Source organism: Leucoraja erinacea, chromosome 11, assembly GCF_028641065.1.
Source record: "Leucoraja erinacea ecotype New England chromosome 11, Leri_hhj_1, whole genome shotgun sequence".
In the NCBI taxonomy this organism is placed as follows: Eukaryota; Metazoa; Chordata; class Chondrichthyes; order Rajiformes; family Rajidae; genus Leucoraja; species Leucoraja erinaceus.
The window spans coordinates 50377212-50396008 of record NC_073387.1 but is presented as its reverse complement, the minus strand read 5'-3'; the positions used below and the strand labels follow the sequence as shown (position 1 = coordinate 50396008).

The 18797-nt window shown below is 46.4% G+C and overlaps 1 protein-coding gene across 11 annotated transcripts in view; it reads left to right on the top strand.

The window, feature by feature from the left end:
• Positions 1–18797, top strand: part of tcf7 (transcription factor 7) — a 202824-nt gene that overhangs the window by 136455 nt on the left and 47572 nt on the right. For all 11 annotated transcript variants that reach the window (XR_008724268.1, XM_055643247.1, XM_055643248.1 and 8 more), the window contains 2 exons: positions 4888–5020; positions 15536–15626. Coding sequence is in view for 10 of the 11 variants with exons in the window: in XM_055643247.1 (XP_055499222.1) it covers positions 4888–5020; positions 15536–15626 (224 nt within the window). In the remaining variant the exon portion in view is untranslated. The remainder of the gene's footprint in view (positions 1–4887; positions 5021–15535; positions 15627–18797) is intronic.

The window sequence follows — 18797 nt, the reverse complement described above, 5'->3', positions numbered from 1 at the left end:
TTTAAGTTTTAGTTTAGTTTAGAGATACATTGCGGAAACAGGCCCTTCGTTCCACCGAGTCCGCACCGACCAGCGATACCCGCACATTAACAATCCTTTTGCATTCATACCAAGCCAATTTACCTATAAAACTGTACGTCTTTGGAGTGTGGGAGGGAACCGAAGATCTCGGAGAAAACCCACGCAGGTCATGGGGAGAACGTACAAACTCCGTACCGACAGCACCTGTAGTCGGGATTGAACCCGGGTCTCTGGCGCTGCAAGCATTTTAAGGCAGCAAATCTACCTCTGCGCCACCGTGCCGCCCATTCATAGCGGCCAATTAACATGTTGACCCACAGAGCCTTGTGGTAGTGGTAGCGCAGTGTTAGAGCTACTTCTTAACAGCGCCCGAGACCCTGGTTCGATCCTGACCACGGGTTTTCTCCAAGATGTTCGGTTTCCTCCCGCACTCCAAAGACTTACTGGTTTGTAGGTTAATTGGCTTGGTGTAAATGAGTAAATGTAAAATTGTTCCTGGTGTATGTAGGGTAGTGTTAGTGTGCGGGGATCGCCAGTCGGCGTGGACTCAGTGGGCGCTGTATCTCTAAAACTAAAACTGAAAAAAAAGCTAAAATTGTATTCCTGACAATACATCAAAGCAATAGATTTATATTCGTGCGAATGGGATGAAAGAATGACTTTGATACAGAAACAACTAGATAAAAAAACCATTGATTGCAAACAAGAACTTGGCTTTTATCCCAACCTTCTGCACAGAAGAGGTGAATATAAATATTGTCTCCGCCAGTTATTAGCTTTAGATTTGGAAGGAGGCTATTAAATGATTAGCAACATAAGCTCATTTTGAAATAAGCTATAAGACTCTCTGCAAAGGCTATCTGAACAGCATCATAACCTTGTCGCCACTGAGCATCTATCTATGCAAGTTTCTCTCTGACTCTGCAGGGGCGAAAACACAATCCTCCTGCTCCTCTGACTTTCCCACAGTAGGAATGCCGAGAGTGGGAGCCCCGCATGCAATGAAACTGCAGCCGCAAACCCACATCCAACCAGTCTGACGTACTGAACCTCAAAGCCCCAGCTCAATCCCACTGGAACGTGAAAGTCATTATGGTTTTGCTCCATCAACCAGCCCATGTGCAGTTATTGTCCGTAGTCAGACGTTGGAAGCAGAGACAAGCACAGGGTGCTAGACACCTCGATATTCCCTGCAGTCTACTTTAGTTTCGAGATACAGCGCGGGAACAGGCCCTTCAGCCCATCGATTGTGTTCCAACCAGCGATCCCCACAAATTCTCTGCCACAGAGGGTAGTTGATGCCAGTTCATTGGCTATATTTAAGAGGGAGTTAGATGTGGCCCTTGTGGCTAAAGGGATCAGGGGGTATGGAGAGAAGGCAGGTACGGGATACTGAGTTGGATGATCAGCCATGATCATATTGAATGGCGGTGCAGGCTCGAAGGGCCGAATGGCCTACTCTTGCACCTATTTTCTATGTTTCTAACACGAGGGAGAAATTACCTTTATACCAAGCCAATTCAGCAGGAAAAAAACTTACGTTTTCGGAGTGCGGGAGGAAACCGGAGATCCCGGAGAAAACCCACGCAGGTCACCCAGCGAAAGTACAATCTACGTACAGACAGCACTCGTAGTCAGGATCGAACCCCGGGTCTCTAGCGCTGTGAGGCAGCAACTCTACCGCTGCGCCACCGTGCCATCGCCTGTATCTCAGCAAGCTTCCTTTTCAGAAGAAGAATGTAATGCCCCTGTCCCATTCAAGGTTTCCGTGCGGTTCCCAGAGGCTCCCGGAGGTTTTTGTCAGTCTCCCTACCTGCTTCCACTACCTGCAACCACCTGCAACCTCCGGGAACCGCACGGAAACCTTGGGTGGGGTGCAAAGTCTCCAGAGGTTTCCGTTCAGGTTTCCTAAGTGGGACAGGGGCTTAAGCGGATCATGAGCTCAAATAATTAGAAGGTTAATGGAATTAATAACAAAATTGACCTTCATTAGAATACAAAAGGTAATGATCTGTAAGAAAGTAAAGACAGGAGGAACTGCAGATGGACTCAAAGATCTTCCTAACGAGTGCTATTTCCATTGTGCCATTTCATTAGATGTGGCTGGAAGTTATATTTCAGAAACCACTTGAGGGATCACAGCCAAAAACAAATAAGATACAGAATCCTTTTTAACTTTTGTACATTTTTGTAACGGAGCAGATCAGGCAGCATCTCTGGGGAACAAGGATGGGAGATGTTTGAGGTCGGGGCCCTTCTTCAGACGTTTTGCAATGTAAAACAGTTCATGAAACATTATTTGTGCCTTTGTCCAGCCAAGCCTCATAACGATTTTGTACGGTTCAATAAAATAATTTCTCATTTTTCTCAAGTCAAGAGAATATAAGCAATAACAAGTGTATCTGACCTTAGAAAGGATAAATGGACCTGTACATAATAGCAGGCCCCCATATAATTCATTTATGTCATCTGTACATGTATTCAAATCTTCTTGGAGTATTGCACCCTTCATCTTGTACGCTTTCAAATTGGAAAGGATAAAAAGAAATGAGTTACCAGGATGTTGCCAGGACTTGGGGGTCTGAGCTGTCGGCAGATCTTGAGCAGGCTGGAACTTTATTCCTTGGAGCACAGGAGGATGTGGACTAATCTTATAGAGATGTAGAAAAATCAGTAGAGGAATAGATCGGGTAGACGCACAGAGTCTCTTGCCCAGAGTAGGGGATTCGAGAACCTGAGGACATAGGTTTAAGGTGAAGGGGAAAAGATTTAATAGGAATCTGAGGGGTGACTTTTTCACACATATGGTGGTGGGTGTATGGAACGAGCTGCCGGATGAGGTAGTTAAAGCTGGGACTATTGCAATGTTTAAGAAACAGTTAGACAGGTACATGGATAGGACAGGTTTAGAGGGATATGGGCCAAACGCAGGCAGATGGGACTAGTGTAGGTGAGTCATGTTGGTCGCTGTGGGCAAGTTGGGATGAAGGGCCAGTTTTCATGCTCTGTGACTATGAATTTATTTTACACTGAATTCAAAATTCCGTTCCATTCAAGTCAATGGAATGAAGTCTCTACATAACCAGTAAAGCATGTACTACTTAATACAGAGGAGTCCACACCGACCAGCGATCACCCCATACGCTAGCACTATCTGACATACAATTTTACCAAAGCCATACAAACCGATACGTCTTTGGAGAGTACGTCTTTCTAATGCCGATGAGGGTCACCATACCATTGGAGTGTTAGATCCAACATATCAAAATGGAACTGGCATGAGATCGGTAATCTACAAAGTCTACGATTTTTCTTTCTCCTCAGATGCTGCCTCCTTGCTGATATATACCCAGCATTTTGTTAGGGTGGGTAGGAGAAGGATATACTGTAGGTGGGGTGGCACTGTGGTGTAGCGGATAGAGTTGCTGCCTTACAGCCCCAGAGACCCGGGTTCAATCCTGACTACGGGTGCTGACTGCGCAGAGTTTGTACTTTCTCACAGTGACCTGCGTGGGTTTTCTCTGAGGTCTTCGGTTTACTCCCACACACCAAAGACGTACGGGCTTGTAGGTTCATTGGCTTGGTCTAAATGTAAAATTGTCCCTTAGATAGTCGCAAAAAGCTGGAGTAACTCAGCGGGACAGGCAGCATCTCTGGAGAGAACGTTTGTGGTCGAGACCCTTCTTCAGATTGTCCCTAGTACAAGTATAATAGTGCAGTATAATCTGGATAAATGTGAGGTTATCCACTTTGGTGGCAAAAACAGGAAAGTAGACTATCAACTGGATGGTGGCCGATTAGGAAAAGGGGAGATGCAACGAGACCTGGGTGTCATGAAAGTAGGCATGCAGGTGCAGCAGGCAGTGAAGAAAGCAAATGGTATGTTAGCATTCATAGCAAAAGGATTTGAGTATAGGAGCAGGGAGGTTCTACTGCAGTTGTACAGGGTCTTGGTGAGACCACACCTGGAGTATTGCATACAGTTGTGGTCTCCTAATCTGAGGAAAGACATTCTTGCCATAGAGGGAGTACAGAGAAGGTTCACCAGACTGATTCCTGGGATGTCAGGATTTTCATATGAAGAAAGTCTGGATAGACTCGGCTTGTACTCGCTAGAATTTAGTAGATTGAGGGGGGATCTTATAGAAACGTACAAAATTCTTAAGGGGTTGGACAGGCTAGATGCATCAAGATTGTTCCCGATGTTGGGGAAGTCCAGAACAAGGGGTCACAGTTTAAGGATAAGGGGGAAATCTTTTAGGACCGAGATGAGAAAAACATTTTTCACACAGAGAGTGGTGAATCTGTGGAATTCTCTGCCACAGAAGGTAGTTGAGGCCAGTTCATTGGCTATATTTAAGAGGGAGTTGGAGTTAGATGTGGCCCTTGTGGCTAAAGGGATCAGGGGGTATGGAGAGAAGGCAGGTACAGGATAATAATAATAATAATAATCTTATTTATATAGCACATTTTTAGTCAACTTGCATTGACCCCAAAGTGCTTCACATAATTGCATTACATTTACACACAGGCAAAGGTGGGTGAAGTGTCTTGCCCCAAGGACACAACGACAGTATGCACTCCAAGTGGGATTCGAACCAGCTACCTTCCGGTCGCCAGCCGAACACTTAGCCCATTGTGCCATCTGTCGTCCCTGAGGATACTAAGTTGGATGATCAGCCATGATCATATTGAATGGCGGTGCAGGCTCGAAGGGCCGAATGACCTACTCCTGCATTTTCAATGTTTCTATGTTTCTGCACTGTATCTCTAAAAACTAAACACGAAATAAGAAATCTTTTGTTTTCTTCGTCCCAGGGAAAAGGGTCTGAAGTTGTTAAGCTTGTATTTTTTTTTGTCTTGCAGTCGAACAAGGTTCCAGTGGTGCAGCCTCCCCATGCAGTCCATCCCCTCACCCCCCTCATCTCCTACAGCAACGAGCACTTTCCCTCCAACCCACACTCGCCACACCTTTCATCTGAAATGAACCAGAAAACAGGTAAGACCACATATTCCTGAACCAGCTTCAGTAACAGCTTCTTCCCTGCAGCCGTTCGGCTATTAAACACTACATCCTCAAATACGCTCTGAACTACATACATATATATATATATATATATATATGATCTATATGTATATGTATATTTGTGAGTATGTGTAAGAATGAACTGCAGATGCTGGTTGAAATCAAAAGCAGACACAAAATTCTGGAGTAACTCTGTGGGTGAGGCAGGGCATCTCTGGAGAGAAGGAATGGGCGACGTTTTGGGTCGACACCCAGTCTGAAGAAAAGTATCGACCCAAAACGTCACCCATTCCTTCTCCCCAGAGTTGCTGCCTGTCCCGCTGAGTTACTCCAGCATTTTGTGTCCACCTTCCTGTATTTGTGAGTGTGTATACACACACACATGCAACTTTTTTCTCTCTTGTTTTATTACATTGTTTTGCAGTGTACTATGTTTACATATTCTGTTGTGGTGCAGCAAGTAAGAATTTCATTGTTCTATCTGGGACATGTGACAATAAAACACTCTTGACTCTTGATATCAAAATGGAACTGGCATGAGATCGGTAATCTGCAATGTCAATGATTTTTCTTTCTGCTCAGATGCTGCTTCCTGCTGATTTATACCCAGCATTTTGTTGGGGTGGATGGAGTAAGCATGCAGGTCCAGCAGGCAGTGAAGAAAGCCAATGGCATGCTGGCCTTCATAACAAGAGGAGTTGAGGATAGGAGCAAAGAGGTCCTTCTGCAGTTGAACAGGGCCATAGTGAGATCACACCTGGCGTATTTTGTGCAGTTTTGGTCTCCAAATTTGAGGAAGGACATTCGTGCTATTGAGGGAGTGCAGCGTAGGTTCACGAGGTTATTCCCGGGAAGGCGGGACTGTCATATGAAGAAAGAATGAAGCAGCTGGGCTTGTACACTCTGGAATTTAGAAAGATGTGAGGGGATCTTATTGAACCATATAAGATTATTAAGGGGTTGGACACGCCAGAGGCAGGAAACATGTTCCCGATGTTGGGGGAGTCCAGAATCAGGGGCCACTGTTTAAGAATAAGGGGTAGGCCATTTAGAACGGAGATGAGGAAAAACATTTTCACCCAGAGTTGTGAGTGTGGCATTCTCTGCCTCAGAAGGCAATGGAGGCCAACTCTCTGGATGCTTTCAAGAGAGTTAGATAGAGCTCTTGGAGATAGCGGAATCAGGGGATATGGTGAGAAGGCAGGAACGGGGTACTGAATGTGGAAGATCAGCCATGATCACAGTGAATGGCGATGCAGGCCCAAAAGGCTGAATGGCCTACTCCTGCACCTATTGTCTATTGCATATTGGTAGAGATACTGCCTTACAGCGCCAGAGACACGGGTTAGCACTACTGATTGCCATTTTTTGTGCCAATAATTTCCAGGATATCAGTGCCGGTTTCGAAAGGAACTGCAGATGCTGGTTTACAAAAAAAAAAAGGCAGAAGTGATGGAGTAACTCAGTGGGTCAGGCAGCATCCCTGGAAAAGTGTAGGAAGGTACTGCAGATGCTGGTTTACATCAAAGATAGGCACATAATGCTGGAGTAACTCAGCGGGACAGGCAGCATCTTTCGAGAAACTGAGGAAGGGTCTTGACCTGAAACGTCACCCACCCATTCCTTCTCTCCAGAGATACTGCCTGTCTCACTGAGTTACTGCATGGAGCATTTTGTGATGTTTCAGGCCGGGACCCTTTGTCACACTGACTATAGAGGCTGGAGGAAAGAGAACTGAAGGAGAGGAGGGGCGGGGAAAAAGTTTGGCAGGTGATAGGTGAACACAGGTTGGGGGGAGGGGGGAGGGGGGTAGAGAAATGGAGTGTTGGGGAGAAAGGGGAAGGGGCAGAGGGTTGCTAGAGGTTACCTTAGATCTGCTGGTGTTGAATGAACTGCTGCCTGGTAACATGAATGACTCTGACAAAACTCCGCAGTGGCGTTCAGCAACTTTACTAAATGGAAGTGCGTTCACTGGAAGGGCAGTAGACAAGCTGTCAAGCTTCCTGAATAAAACAAAAGTCCTTTTAGCCAACGAAAGAATGGGCACACACTGCTGGAGCATCTCTGGAGAGAAGGCATGGGCGCCATTTTGGCTCGAGACCCTTCTTCAGACTGAGAGTCAGGGGAGAGGGAGAGTAGAAATACGGAAGGGTAAGGTGTGAAAATGACAGATCAAAGCAGAAGGAAATGTGGAATGGATCATTGTTGGATGAGGGGAAGGTGACGAGGAGGCAGCCAATCAGTAAAATGAATCAGGAGGACAGTGAAACGAGTCTTTTATGCTGGCTTCAAGAAGAGCTGCCTGCTTCATTTCCAATGACCTATTCCCACAATGTGTCCTTTGCAAACTCATCCAGCCATTTTGTCAGAGAATTGTTTCCATCTGACGAGGGTTCGATACCGACCACTGCCTGTACGGAGTTGGTACGTTCTCCACGTAACCTGCGTGGGCTTTCTCCAGGAGCTCCGGTTTCCTCCCACGCTACAAAGACCTACAACGTTTAAAAAACACTTGGAAAGAATAGGCTTGGAGGGCTGTGGGCAGGTAGGCCCCAGTGTAGATGGGGCATATTGGTGGGCACGGCCAAGTTGGGCCCAATGGCCTATTTCCCCGCAATATGACTCCATGACTCTTAAGATTGAATTTTTTTTGCTGTTGAAGCAAGCATTCGATTGAACCACGTAAACACATCCTGTCAGCACTTCCAAGGAGAGCTGAGGCCAACCAGTGACATTTTCTCCCAGTACTTGCTGAACAAAAAAAAAATCCCCAACACCGTCCCTTTACACCTCATTTAAGTGAACTCTCTGGAGCACCCAGTGAGTCAGCACTTTGCATAATGTGCTGGCAAACCCCTGTGGCCACAAGGATACTTCCTAACAAACACTAAAGTCAATTCATCTCAATCAGATGATTCATCTTCAACTTTCAAACTAGGACATTTATAGGATTTCAGCTCATTTCTTTTGGAAAATATGTAAAAGTTGGAGTAGAAAATGGTTGACCCAATGGTCAAACATTCGGCCCTTCGAGCCAGCACCGCCATTCATTGTGATCATGGCTGATCGTCTCCTATCAATAACCCGTGCCTGCCTTCTCCCCATATCCCTTGACTCCACTAGACCCTAGAGCTCTATCTAACTCTCTCTTAAATCTTTACTTTAGACGTTAGACTTCAGAGATACAGCAGGGAAACAGGCCCTTTGGCCCAACGAGTCTGTGCCAACCAGCGATCACCCCTTACCCCAGCACTATCGTACACACTGGGGACAATTTTTTGTTTAACCGAAGCCTATTAACCTACAAACCCGTACATCTTCTTTAGAGTGTGGGAGGGAACCAGAGCACCCGGAGAAAACCCACGCAGCCACAAGGAGAATGAACAAACTCCATACAGACAGCACCCGTAGTCAGGATCGAACCTGGGTCCCTGGCACTGTAGACCGGCATCTCTACCTCCGTGCCACCCTGCTGCCCTTTGTGGTCGTCACACAGTGAAAATGCCATGGAAAAACTTATTCAGGGACATGTTCTTCCAAACAAACCCTGACAAATATAAATGCCAGCAATATTGTGTATGAACTCACTGCACAGGGGGTGTGAGACAGTGGTTTAACCTTTCCCTTCCCAAACACGGTGAATACATATACGTTAACTAACCCCAAGTATATCTGTGGTCTACTTAGTTTAGTTTAGTTTAATTTAGAGACACAGCACAGAAACAGGCCCTTCGGCCCACCGGGTCCGCGCCAACCAGCGATCCCCGCACATTAGAAACATAGAAACATAGAAAATAGGTGCAGGAGGAGGCCATTTGGCCCTTCGAGCCAGCACCGCCATTCATTGTGATCATGGCTGATCGTCCCCTATCAATAACCCGTGCCTGCCTTCTCCCCATATCCCTTGACTCCACTAGCCCCTAGAGCTCTTTCTAACTCTCTCTTAAATCCATCCAGTGACTTGGCCTCCACCGCCCTCTGTGGCAGGGAATTCCATAAATTCACAACTCTCTGGGTGAAAAAGCTTTTTCTCACCTCAGTCTTAAATGACCTCCCCTTTATTCTAAGACTGTGGCCCCTGGTTCTGGACTCACCCAACATTGGGAACATTTTTCCTGCATCTAACTTGTCCAGTCCTTTTATAATTTTATATGTTTCTAGAAGATCCCCCCTCATCCTTCTAAACTCCAGTGAATTAACACTATCCTACACCCACTCAGGACAATTTTTACGTTTACCAAGCCAATTAACCTACAAACCTGTACGTCTTTGGAATGTGGGAAGAGACCGAAGATCGCGGAGAAAACCCCACGCAGGTCACGGGGAGAACGTACAAACTCCGTACAGACGGCGCCCGTAATCGGGATCGAACCCGGGTCTCCAGCGCTGCGCTCGCTGCAAGGCAGCAACTCTACCGCTGCACCACCGTGACCACCACTTGTGTCAGAGATTTAACCATGAAATAACAGAGAAAGGCCAAAGTGATCTTTGCCGTGTGAGTCATATCTAAATGTCAAGTCAGGTCAAAGTGAGAGTAAACTTTGGAGCCTGTGCTGTATAAAGAGGTTGTGTCATCATGTTTGAAAACCTTGTGGTTAGATCTTAGTTTAGTTTAGATTAGAGATACAGCGCGGAAACAGGCCCTTCGGCCCACTAAGTTCACACCGACCGGCGATCCCCGCACACTAACACTACCCTATGCACACTAGGGACAATTTACACTTATACCAAGGCAATTAACCTACCAACCTGCACCTCTTTGGAGTGTGGGAGGAAACAGGAGATCCCGGAGAAAACCCACACGGTCCCGGGGAGAACGTACAAACTCCATGCAAACAGCACCGGAAGTCAGGATCGAACTCGGGCCTCTGTCGCTGTAAGGCAGCAACAGAATTCCACAGATTCACCTCCTCATCTCCTTTCTAATGGTACATCATTTATTCTGAGGCTACGACCTCTCGTCCTAGATTCTCCGATTAGTGGAAACACCCTCTCCACATCCACTATCCAGGCCTTTCACTATTCGGTAAGTTTCATTGAGGTCCCACCCCCTCCTCGTCCTTCTAAACTCCAGCGAGTACAGGCCCAGTGCCGTCAAATGCGAATGACAAATTTTAAGACTACATTTTCAAAGGTGTTGCATCTCAAGTCGATCAAAAACATTCATATTGGGACAGACCATTCTGTTTGCTATTACCTTCGGTGCCGACTGTTTACATGCAGGAAATTTGTTAGTCAAAATTCCCACTACAGCTTCAACAAATGGATTGGGATGTCAGGACTTTCACATGAAGAAAGACTGGATAGACTCGGCTTGTACTCGCTGGAATTTAGGAGATTGAGGGAGGATCTTACAGAAACTTACAAAATTCTTAAGGGGTTGGACAGGCTAGATGCAGGAAGATTGTTCCCGATGTTGGGGGAGTCCAGGACAAGGGGTCACAGTTTAAGGATAAAGGGGAAATCCTTTAGGACCGAGATGAGAAAAACATTTTTCACACAGAGAGTGGTGAATCTCTGGAACTCTCTGACACAGAAGGCAGTTGAGGCCAGTTCATTGGCTATATTTAAGAGGGAGTTAGATGTGGCCCTTGTAGCTAAAGGGATCAGGGGGTTTGGAGAGAAGGACGGTACAGGATACTGAGTTGGATGATCAGCCATGATCATATTGAATGGCGGTGCAGGCTCGAAGGGCCGAATGGCCTACTCCTGCACCTATTTTCTATGTTTCTATGTTTCTACTATTTATTTATTTATTTAAAGCCCCCCTCGAAAGGCCAGTGAAGCTGAATGGTAGTCTCGTGCCCCATCTACATTCTGCTACAGTGGCATGATGCAGTATTGCCCAATAAAGGATCCTATCAAAGTAAAGCTTTCCCCCTGTCCCTCGACAACATTTACAGACATCTTTATTGCCCAAGGTAAATTCACATTGCACACGACACTCTAGAGTCTCAATTCACTTTCACTCATTTCTATAAAACCACGTGTTGGCTGCATAGTATAACACGCAGCTGCTGCTGAGAACATTTAGTCATGGAGTCATAGAGTGATACAGTGTGGAAACAGCCCCCTCGGCCCCACTTGCCTACACCCACCAACGTACCCCATCTCCACTCGTCCCACCTGCCTGCAATTGGCCCATATCCCTCCAAACCTGTCCTATCCATGTACCTGTCTCAATGTCTCTTAAGCGTGCCTCAACTACCTCCTCCGGCAGCTCGTTCCAAATAGAATCATGGAGTCTTATGCCCCAGTCCCACTTAGGAAACCTGAACGGAAACCTCTGGAGACTTTGCGCCCCACCCAAGGTTTCGGTGCAATTCCCAGAGGTTGCAGGTGGTTGCCGGAGGTTGCAGGTAGTGGAAGCAGGTAGGGAGACTGACAAAAACCTCCGGGAACCGCACGGAAACCTTGGGTGGGGCGCAAAGTCTCCAGAGGTTTCCGTTCAGGTTTCCTAAGTGGGACAGGGGCATTACTGCGTGGAAGCAGGCTCCTTGGCCCAACTTGCCCACCCCTACCACACATTGTGTAAGAAAATGTTGCCCCTCAGGTTCCTATGGAATCTTTCCCCCATCAACTTAAACCTGTATCCTCTGGTTCTCAATTCCCTTATCCTGGGTAAAAGACTCAACAATGGCCACCACTGGCCACCACTTGCACTACCATGAACTTTGGACTTTAGAGATACAGCACAGAAACAGGCCCTTCGACCCATTGAGTCCGCACCAACCAGCGATCACCCCGTACATTAGCACTATCCTACACCAGGGAGAAATTACAATTTTACTGAGGCCAATTAACCTGCAAACCTGTATGTTTTATAATGTGGGAGGAAACTGGAGCACCCGGTGAAAAACTATGCAGGTCACGGGGAGAGCGTTCAAACACGGTGCAGACAGCACCCGTAGTCAGGATCGTACCCGGGTCTCCAGCGCTGTAAGGCAGCACTGTATGCCAGATGCTGTGTGGATGATCAGCAATGTTGTTACTGATCCACACTGACTGAGGTCTGCTGATGAGAGTCACAGATGCAGTTGGAAAGGGAGGGATAGAGGCCTGGGTCTTTGAGCTTGGTAATGGGTTTGGACTTTGGAGGGAATAGCGTTGAACGCCAAGTTGTATTTGATGAACAGCAGCCTGATGTATGCGTTCCTGGTGTCCAGATGGTCCAGAGTAGACTAGAGAACCAGTAAGGTGGCATCTGCTGCTAACGTGTTGTGGCCAAACCCAGATTGAAATGAGTTCAGCTCACTTCTGAGGCAGGGGTTCATCAACATCAACCTCCCAGACAACCTCATTGCAGAGGATGTGTGAGACAAGGCGGGAGTCAGTTTACGAGAATAATCCCGGGGATGAGTGGGTGAACGTTTGATGAGCGTTTGGCGGCACTGGGCCTGTACTCGCTGGAGTTTAGAAGGATGAGGGGACACCTCATTGAAACTTACCTAACAGTGAAAAGCCTGGGTAGGCCTGGATGTGGAGAGGATGTTTCCACTAGTGGGAGAGTCTAGGACCAGAGGGCACAACCTCAGAATACAAGGATGTGCCTTTAGAAAGGAGGTGAGGAGGAATTTTTTTCATCAGAAGGTGATGATTCTGTGGGACTGATTTCCACAGTCGGCTGTGGAGGCCAAAAGTCATTGAGTATTTTTAAAGCGGAGATGAATAGATTCTTGATTAGTACGGGTGTCAAAGGTTACGGGGAGAAGGCAGGAGAATGTGATTGAGACGGAAAGATAGATCAGCCATAGAATGGTGGAGAAGACACGTGGGCCGAATGGCCTAATTCTGCTTTTTCGGCAAATGAACTTATGAACCCGGGTCTGTGGAGCTGTGAGGCAGCAACTCTACCAGACGCGTCACTGGTAGACATCCTTGAGTGCCCCCGCACACGTCTTCAGCTCTTCTCCACAGGTCAGGTATGGCTTTGTGTAAAGGTTAGATCGGGCTTTGTACATTTGAGAACCAGGTGTGAATTATAGAACGATAAGAGTTAATGTCCCTGCACGTCACAGAAATGCAGTACCAGAAGTTAACATTGGCTTCCAAGAAAACCACAGCAAAGAACTACGAAACAAGTGAAACTGAACCCACAGTGCGTTCTGCACGCTAATCTTTGAGAACATGGTGGACGGCTAATCTTTGAGAAACATTTATGTTTTGAGCTTCGTTTGTTGTCACATGTCCCAAGGTACAGTGTTAACGTGCGGGGATCGCTGGTCGGTGCGGACTCAGTGGGCCGAAAGGCCTGTTTCCACGCTGTATCTCTCAATCAATAGCGGAACTCGCTATCAAAACATGGAGGGGACGGGTGACACAATTTTTTGGCGGCCACGCGCGCATGCGCACACTCACACACACACACACATGTGAGGTTTCGGAGGCTCAATCCAGTGCTAAAAGCGGAGATTTTAAAATCGGGATCACAAAAACTTGGGAGGGATATCCCCCACCTCTCAAAACATGGGGAGGACGTGTCCCCTCTGGCCCCCCCCGCGTTTTCCGCCCCTGCTCTCAACTAAACTGAAGAGGGAACAGGGCTCGACTTCGTTGCTCCCGCTTTGGGATGTGGTAGGAATGAAAAACACAAACGTCTCAATAACTGTCCAGGGACTCGAGGCAGCATGGAGGTGGTGCAGCTGGTGGAGTTTAGTTTACTTTGGTTCAGGTTAGTTTATTGTCACGTGTACCGAGGTACAGTGAAAAGCTTTTGTCGCGCGCTAACCAGTCAGCAGAAAGACAATGCGTGATTATAACAGAGTTGTCCACATGATAAAGGGGAATAATGTCTGGTGCAAGATAAAGTCCAGAAAAGTCCGATCAAAGATAGTCCGAAGATCTCCAAAGAGGTAGATAGTTGGTCAAGACTGTTCTCTAGTTGTTGGTAGGATGGTTCAGTTCCCTGATAACAGCTGGGAAGAAACTGTCCCTGAATCTGTAGGTGTGCGTTTTAATAATAATAATAATAATATATTTTATTGTCATTGCACATAAGTGCAATGAGATTTGGGTATGCAGCTTCCATCCGACATCATAGCTTAAGTAACTACTAAAATTTAGGTTTAGATCCCCCGAGAACATGGTTTGTACAAAGAACATTACAACAGTAAAATAGTCAAAACAGACTAAAGTGCAGATGTGTCTGTGCGATGTGACCATCCGAGGGAGACAGTCCAGTGGGGGTGGGGGGCACTCAGCAGGGCCGGTTCAGAGCCGCTATAGCTCTGGGAATGAAGCTGTTCCTGAGTCTGGAGGTGCGGGCGTAGAAGGCCTTGTAACGTCTGCCGGAAGGAAGTAGTTCGAACAGTCCATTACAAGGGTGTGAGGAGTCTTTGTGAATGCTGATGGCCTCCCTGAGGCACCTTTCACACTTCTGTACCACTTGCCCGATGGGAGAGGGGAGAAGAGGGAGTGGCCCTTCGTTGTACACGTGACATTAAACGAAACTATACTAAACATTGTAAATCATTTTTGTTTTTAATGAACTTACTGTAATTTCATTTACCTCTTGTAGATGATAAATTTTAGTTACAACAGATTTCCTCCGCGATAACCAAAACCCATTATTAAGAGCTCCGTAACAACGAGGGTTTACTGTGCTTCCATTAAAAGACTAACCACAAGTTGAAATATACAGAAGCTTACAAGTCCGATAACAATTCAATATTCTGCAGGCTAATGCTACGCAGATTATGTACACGGGCATTTCTGAGTTCCCCAGTACATGTAGCAATGATGCTTAATTGGATGAGACAGCATGGAAAGAGGCCCTTCGGCCCCACTGAATCCATACTGACTATCATAGGTTTTTACGATCTTAGAGCAGAATTAGGCTATTTGGCCCATCAAGTCTACTCCGCCATTCAATCATGGTTGATCTATCTTTCCCTCTCGACCTCATTCTCCTGCCTTCTCCGTCTACTCCCTGACACTGTACTAATTAAGATTCTGTCAATCTCTCCCTTAAAAATTTCCATTGGCAGCTGTCTGTGGCAATGAATTCCACAGATTCACCACACACTCTGACTAAAGAAATTCCTCCTCATCTCCTTTCTAAAAGAACCTCCTTATATTCTTGAGGCTGTGACTTCAGGTCCGAGACTCTCCCACTAGTGGAAACATCCTCTCCACATCCACTCCATATCCAAGGCCTTTTCCTATTCGGTAAGTTTCAATGAGGTTCCCCCTCATCCTTCTAAACTCCAGCGAGTTTCTGTCGTACCGTCTTGTTTTGACAATGAAGGAGCCTGCAAGATTGCAAAACACAAAATAAACAAAACCGCTCTTCAGACACTTAGCTTTGGAGCTGTTTTGTGTGAATTGGCAGAGCGACGCCTCGCTGTATGAGCCTGGAAGAATTCTTTATTCTCCTCAATCATTTTCTGAAAGGCGTTTGACAAAGATGAGAACTGTGTACAAGGTTGAAATGCCGAAATGCACTAGTTCTATGGAAGGTTTGTAATTGTCAATTTTATTTTTGCGCAGGTTTGCATCGGTCTCCTCAGGGCCCAGATCTGGCTGCATTCTATTCCATGTCTCCTGCGAGCGTGGGACAAATCACGCCGGCAATGGGATGGTAAGTGAAGCACCAGAGATCCAGATGGGAAGGTCGTCCGTGGAACGTGAACCGCCTGGTCTTTCACCCATCTGCTCCCCGATACAAAGCAGCGCCATTTGTCTCCAGCCTTCAGGAACTCTTGTGTAGGAAGGAACTGCAGATGCTGGTTTAAACGGAAAATAGAGGGAGTACAGAGAAGGTTCACCAGACTGATTCCTGGGATGTCAGGACTTTCATATCAAGAAAGCCTGGATAGACTCGGCTTGTACTCGCTAGAATTTAGAAGATTGAGGGGGGATCTTATAGAAACGTACAAAATTCTTAAGGGGTTGGACAGGCTAGAAGCAGGAAGATTGTTCCCGATGTTGGGGAAGACCAGAACAAGGGGTCACAGTTTAAGGATAAGGGGGAAATCGTTTAGGACCGAGATGAGGAAAACATTTTTCACACAGAGAGTGGTGAATCTGTGGAATTCTCTGCCACAGAATGTAGTTGAGGCCAGTTCATTGGCTATATTTCAGAGGGAGTTAGATGTGGCCCTTGTGGCTAAAGGGATCAGGGGGTATGGAGAGAAGGCAGGAACAGGATACTGAGTTGGATGATCAGCCATGATCATATTGAATGGCGATGCAGGTTCGAAGAGCCGAATGGCCTACTCCTGCACCTATTTTCTATGTTTCTATGGACACGGAAAGCTGGAGTAACTCAGCGGGACAGGCAGCATCTCTGGTGAGAAGGAATGGGTGACGTTTCGGGTCGGGACCCGTTCTTCAGTGTAAAGCCTGATGAAGGGTCTTGACACAAAACACCACCCATTCCTGCTGCCTGTCCCGATCAATTACCTCTTCAGCGGTAGCTTCCATTTCAGATTCTTTCAGACATCAGTACTGACCCTAAGACCACCCCTTCATAAAGGATTTCCCTGGCAGATTCAGCGGAAGGTCGAGTGGGAATAATGCTAGGATTCTGGGATTGAGGGCTTTCCTAGAATGCATTCCTCAGGTCCACAGCTGACTACATTCCAAAACTACATGATCTCACTCAGGACTTTGCAAAGGTCATGATGATGATAACAGGACCACCAACATTAATAGGGTGTCCTTCTTCTAATGCAATAATGTCATTGTTAAAAGAGCCATTGACATTGGGAGAAGAGGAGAAACCATATAACCATATAACAATTACAGCACGGAAACAGGCCATCTCGGCCCTACAAGTCCGTGCCGAACAAATTTTTTTTCCCCTTAGTCCCACCTGCCTGCACTCATACCATAACCCTCCATTCCCTTCTCATCCATATGCATATCCAATTTATTTTTAAATGATACCAATGAACCTGCCTCCACCACTTCCACTGGAAGCTCATTCCACACCGCTACCACTCTCTGAGTAAAGAAGTTCCCCCTCATATTACCCCTAAACTTCTGTCCCTTAATTCTGAAGTCATGTCCTCTTGTTTGAATCTTCCCTATTCTCAAAGGGAAAAGCTTGTCCACATCAACTCTGTCTATCCCTCTCATAATTTTAAAGACCTCTATCAAGTCCCCCCTTAACCTTCTGCGCTCCAGAGAATAAAGACCTAACTTATTCAACCTATCTCTGTAACTTAGTTGTTGAAACCCAGGCACCATTCTAGTAAATCTCCTCTGTACTCTCTCTATTTTGTTGACATCCTTCCTATAATTGGGTGACCAAAATTGTACACCATACTCCAGTTTTGGTCTCACCAATGCCTTGTACAATTTTAACATTACATCCCAGCTTCTATACTCAAACAAGGAATTTCAAAGGAGATGAGAAGGAATTTATTTAGCCAGTGGGTGGTGAATCTGTGGAATTCATTGCCACAGTGGACTGTGGAGGCCAGGTCAATGGATCTTTTTAAGGCAGACATAGGTAGATTCTTGATTATTTCAGGTGTTAGGGGTTATGGGGAGAAGGCAGGAGGATGGGGTTGAGAGGGAGGGATAGATCAGCCATGATTGAATGGCAGAGTAAATTTGATGGGCCAAATGGCCTAATTCTGCTCCTTTAACTTATGAACATGAACTGCAGATTCCGGCTTACAAAAACCGATAGACAGTGCTGGAATAACTCAGTGGGTCAGGCAGCATCTCTGGAGAACAAGGATGGGTGATGGTTTGGGCTGGGGCCCTTCTTCAGACTAATTGTAGTGTGGTTGGGGGTGGGGGGGAGGGGGGGGTACAACGATGGAAAGGGGGAGGGGCAAGACAAAGCCTGGAGAGTTCTAGAAGGATTTTGTTGATAGGGAGATTGTTGAGAGATTTTGGCAAGCCATTCTGAAGAAGGGTCTCGACCCGAAACATCACCTATTCCTTTTCTCCAGAGATGTTGCCTGGCCTGCTGAGTTACTCCAGCATGTTGTGTCCATCTTCAGTGTAAACCGGCATCTGCAGTTCCTTCCTACAAGTTTTTGAGAAAGATAACTTTGTTCAAAGAGTTCGGAACTGAGGCTCCACTGTCACTACAATGTTGTTCCTGACAATGCCCATGAACACCAATAACTCCAAAGATGTACAGGCTAGTAGCCGAATTGGCTTGGTATAAATCTATAGTGTCCCTAGCGTGTGTAGGATAGTGTTAGTCTGCGGGGATCGCTGGTCGGCACAGACTCGTTGGGCCGAAGGGCCTGATTCCACCCTGTATCTCCAATCTAAACTAAACTAATAGAAACATAGAAATTAGGTGCAGGAGTAGGCCATTCGGCCCTTCGAGCCTACACCGCCATTCAATATGATCATGGCTGATCATCCAACTCAGTATCCCGTACTTGCCTTCTCTCCATACCCCCCCTGATCCCTTTAGCCACAAGGGACACATCTAACTCCCTCTTAAATATAGCCAATGAACTGGCCTCAACTACCTTCTGTGGCAGAGAATTCCAGAGATTCACCACTCTCTGTGTGAAAAATGTTTTTCTCATCTCGATCCTAAAAGACTTTCCCCTTTATCCTTAAACTGTGACCCCTTGTTCTTGTAATGGGATATAATCGGAAAGGGCGTGGGCTTTGTGTTTGTGTTACTTAAATAAGTTTAAGAAGACTTGAGTGAAATATAGAAATAGCATTTCTAAGGTAAATCTAGCATAAATTTTATTCGCTGATGTATTTAGAAACATAGAAAATAGGTGCAAGAGTAGGCCATTCAGCCCCTTGAGCCAGCACCACC